At 40.2% G+C, this 3,840-nt stretch overlaps 1 protein-coding gene across 1 annotated transcript; it reads left to right on the plus strand.

Annotated features, from left to right (window-relative positions):
- Nucleotides 1–568: 568 nt before the first annotated feature.
- Nucleotides 569–3,501, plus strand: LOC108681077 (glutamate receptor U1-like). The gene is made up of 4 exons (XM_018170057.2): nucleotides 569–612; nucleotides 1,195–1,285; nucleotides 2,916–3,074; nucleotides 3,400–3,501. The coding sequence occupies exons 1-4, from the start codon at nucleotides 569–571 to the stop codon at nucleotides 3,499–3,501; spliced, it is 396 nt and encodes a 131-aa protein (XP_018025546.2).
- The last annotated feature ends 339 nt before the right edge of the window (nucleotides 3,502–3,840 follow it).

Here is a 3,840-nt window from a genome sequence, read left to right on the forward strand (position 1 = left end):
CAATTAATATTCAACATTTGAAGCTTCACTGCATTGCCCTTTCAAAACTTATGCTCGCTTCGTGTTCACGCTTATTAGAAGGAGCTTCTGATTATATGAATATGAAAGAAGTTGGGTGACGTCATCCTTGCATTTATTAGTCAGATGATCAAGTGATGATCTTTTAACATATGACCCTGCGACACCTCACTTCAATTATGCAATTGTATTCAGTTAAAAGTCAAACCATACAAAAGGACATATATAAATGCGACTGTTTGATGAGAAGATCAGTCTACGGCAAATCTTCAAAGACATCAACGCAGGCAATATTTCTCTCGACAGTGTGTGTAGAATAAAATTAATTGGCCCTGCTTACATTTATTAAGTTATGGAAATAATGTCTATTTGGGTATATGAGTTGGTTAATTTATCTGGATGCTTTTGATTGATAGAAGAGCTCATAGGTCTGAACATTGGTTGTCAGAAATTGTCCATGAATAAATATTAAAAATTTTAAAAATCATTATTTTTCATTATAATCATTTAAAAAATCATTATTAATAAATTGTTATCATAAATTTACAAAATGGTACCGTCACAGGCCATGGAGGCTCCGCTGGCAGGCGGGTCGTCTGTCTGCATCAGAGCTGCGATGGCCAATGTTAGTAACTATACAGGTTTGAAGATACATCTTACTTTATTCATTACTCAATTTATGTTCCATTCTAGGATTTTTTCAATTACCTATTTGAAAAATATCACATTTTTCATTACATCGCGAAATAAGATTTCATCACACCGTAAACTTGCTACGAAACGCTGAAGACTGAATATTTTCTTCCAACAGTTTCCACCATACTTGACAATCAAGGCTGATTCACCCCAAGGTGCCGTTGGAGTAATCGTGGATGCTATGGAGATTATTACAAAGAAACTGGGGTGGTGGTGAGGAATTATGTATAGAAATTGCTTTCTGCTGATTGCCGTCGACAACTGAGCGATCATTTTACTTGCACTGTCACTTCACAATATTCGAGTTTTCTGAGATGGCAGTAACAGGGCCGACCTGTCGGTTGGATCACAATTCTAACAGCCCAATCTTAAAATGAAACCATGCATGCATTTAAAAATACTCCAATATTTGATGCATTGCACTATTATTATATTTGAACTATTAAGGTTCACTGGTGTATTAACTTGATATATTTTCAGCATCATCTATAAACCAGCAGCGTCAGGCTACATCGGAGGCCTGCTGCCCAACAATACCTGGGATGGCGCCATTGGTGAAGTCATCCGTCACGTGAGAATTACATTCATATTATCTCTGTTCATAATAATGCGGTGCCAGTTTTCTTGAATAGGCTATTTTTAATTAAACTTATTCATTTAGGAGGGACTCCTTGCACTTCTAATTCCATCGAGACAATACGAATAATACTAGTGGTGGTCGCAACTGAACTGATTAACGACCCTTAAAGATAGATAAATATTTTGACGGTACTTGTAATCGTTGTAATTGAGGTTTCTTCTTGCCCTATCTCCTTGTGGGTCAACTTTGATTGAAAAAAATTCAGCCTTGCCTACGTATCCCTATCGAAACTTTTATTCCTGTCAGCCGCTGGCACAAGGACGCCCCAAGTTCTTATTACGGTGTAAATTAGAAGCTCTATAGTCCGCTTTAGGTTCCGGTCGCCGGAGCGAAATTAGCGCCGAAATGGAATCTTGTGAAATTACCCGTCGAGCTTGGGGCGATCGCGGGGCGCGCGTATTTGGTACCTGATACGTTCGGGACAGACACGGCCGAATCTGAAAAATGCGTTAAAAAAATGCCCCCTCCCTTCCCCCCTTCATGGGGGGAAGGGAGGGGGCATTTCAATCTCTGTACCTTATATATATGTGCAGTAGGGTGGTCCTCAAAAAACTTTTTCTCTTGAAAATGAGTTCCTACCTCAAAAACGAGTTCCTCTAGATGCCTAAATGATATCTCTAAAATATTTTTCAAATCGGTTAATACTTAGAGGTCGCTCAATGGTGTCAAAGTTTCACCCCCATGGCTCAAGGTCATTGGGTCCGTATAATGAAAAAATTAGATCAGTACTCACTGCAGTGAGTGACAGAGAGCGCATTTTCTCGTCCTTCCGTGAATTCACGGACAGACAGACGGACGGAAAGACATGACGACCACAATAGCTCCTTTTTCCAGGAATGGAAAATGCGCTAAAAAGGAACGGGTCTAAACATTAGGGTTGTCCTCAACACTGGGGTCCANACGGCTAATGCTCTGTCCGGATGGGGGGGTGCGGGAGGTAGACCCCCACATACCCGCATACCCCCGTATGGCGGGAACTTCTAAGCACGCTCGCGCTAAAAACTCATGCCAGCTACTGAGCAGGGTAAGCCAATGGTGGCCTGACCAGCCACTGATTTCGTGTCATTTCTCATTTGACCCTTATATTTCTTCCCATGAAACTACTCAAAAGAGCTCCTATTTGGCGGCTAAATAGAAGAGGCGGCCATTTTGCATCTGATTCATCTCTAATCCGAGACTCGCAACGGAAATCGGAACGATAGCCGCGCGTAAATTTTGACAGGTTATAGTTGACTTGAAAGATTTTTTAAAGCGAATGTGCAATTTAGTCAAATGTCTCAAGAAAACTGTGAAGGAATTAAGTCTTATTGCTTTATCATCACTCTCGATGAAGAAACTTTCGCATCTCAACGCGTAAAGGCTGCTTGTCGCACAACCATCGACTGAGCTCACTTTGCTGTTGCTACTGAAATCTTGTAGCTACGCGATTGCCTCCACAACAGTTATGCAAGGAGACTCAATTGTGATTCCGTTCCAGTTGTTTGTTGCGATGTTGAAATGGGGTTCAAGCCGTTCTTTTTCAAAGCAAAGATTACTAACAATCCGTTTTATTTGTTGTCAGGAATTCGACATGATTGCTTCCCCATTGCTGCCGAACTACGAGCGAAACATGGCCGTGGACCTCTCGGAGTTCCTGTGGGATGCGTCGCACGCGACTATCCAGAGGAAGGCACAAGTGCAGCCTGATATTGCTGGCTTCATAAAGCCGTTCTCGGCCACGGTGAGGCTCGTGAGGTTATGTTTAACCTTCATATATTATTTTGACCGAATAATTTTTATTGCATACTTATTTTAACACACCGAGTGGATGTCTACTGGCTAAAGTGCGCTGAATCATTTTAGATTTATACATTATGATATTTGCCATCGTCGCAATGACCGTAAAAGTCTCAATTATATGAATGGCTCTTATTATTTATTGAAAATTAATATTGATCACCAGCATAAAAATGAAAGTCAATCGACAATTTCGTCGACCACTTGAATATTCAAACAGTCCCCAAGCACTTGGGTTTGAATCGGTAAAACTCAAATCTGCTCATCAGACTTGGCTGAGCGTTCTAGCAACGTTTGTTGCTTTCGTCATCTGCTTCATCTTGACGTTCAAGATGCGAGAGATTCTCTCGCCAAGACCCAGTTCAAAGTAAGACAAGTTATCCAAATAAGCCTGAAATGGAAGTGATGAATTTCTGTTAGTAATGGAACAAATATTATATCCACATTCCACATTCAATTCGCTTTTTTTAGAATTAAAATTCTGTTCAAGGAACGAATTCAAAATTTACAATGTAATTTCTCATATTGTTCCTGTTCCAAAGATTGTTGATTGCAATGGAAAAAATAACACACGCGATTGAGATACTGTACAGTATTATCTTAGGGAATAACATATTTTTCCAACAAATTTTCTGATGTAATATGTACTATTTTTCCCGTAGACGAGACCAACACCGATTGTCGTCACGTGACGTCCGAATATCAGTTTT

This window comes from Hyalella azteca, unplaced genomic scaffold (assembly GCF_000764305.2).
Source record: "Hyalella azteca isolate HAZT.00-mixed unplaced genomic scaffold, Hazt_2.0.2 contig6950, whole genome shotgun sequence".
NCBI lineage: Eukaryota > Metazoa > Arthropoda > Malacostraca > Amphipoda > Hyalellidae > Hyalella > Hyalella azteca.

What these genes read in the sequence shown, in the direction of transcription:
- LOC108681077 (XM_018170057.2), top strand. Translation starts at nt 569, where the DNA reads ATGGTACCGTCACAGGCCATGGAGGCTCCGCTGGCAGGCGGGTC. An exon ending in TTGGTGAAGTCATCCGTCAC is followed by an intron (nt 1,286 to 2,915) that starts GTGAGAATTACA and finishes ATTTGTTGTCAG; the next exon opens with GAATTCGACATGATTGCTTC. An exon ending in TAAAGCCGTTCTCGGCCACG is followed by an intron (nt 3,075 to 3,399) that starts GTGAGGCTCGTG and finishes TCTGCTCATCAG; the next exon opens with ACTTGGCTGAGCGTTCTAGC.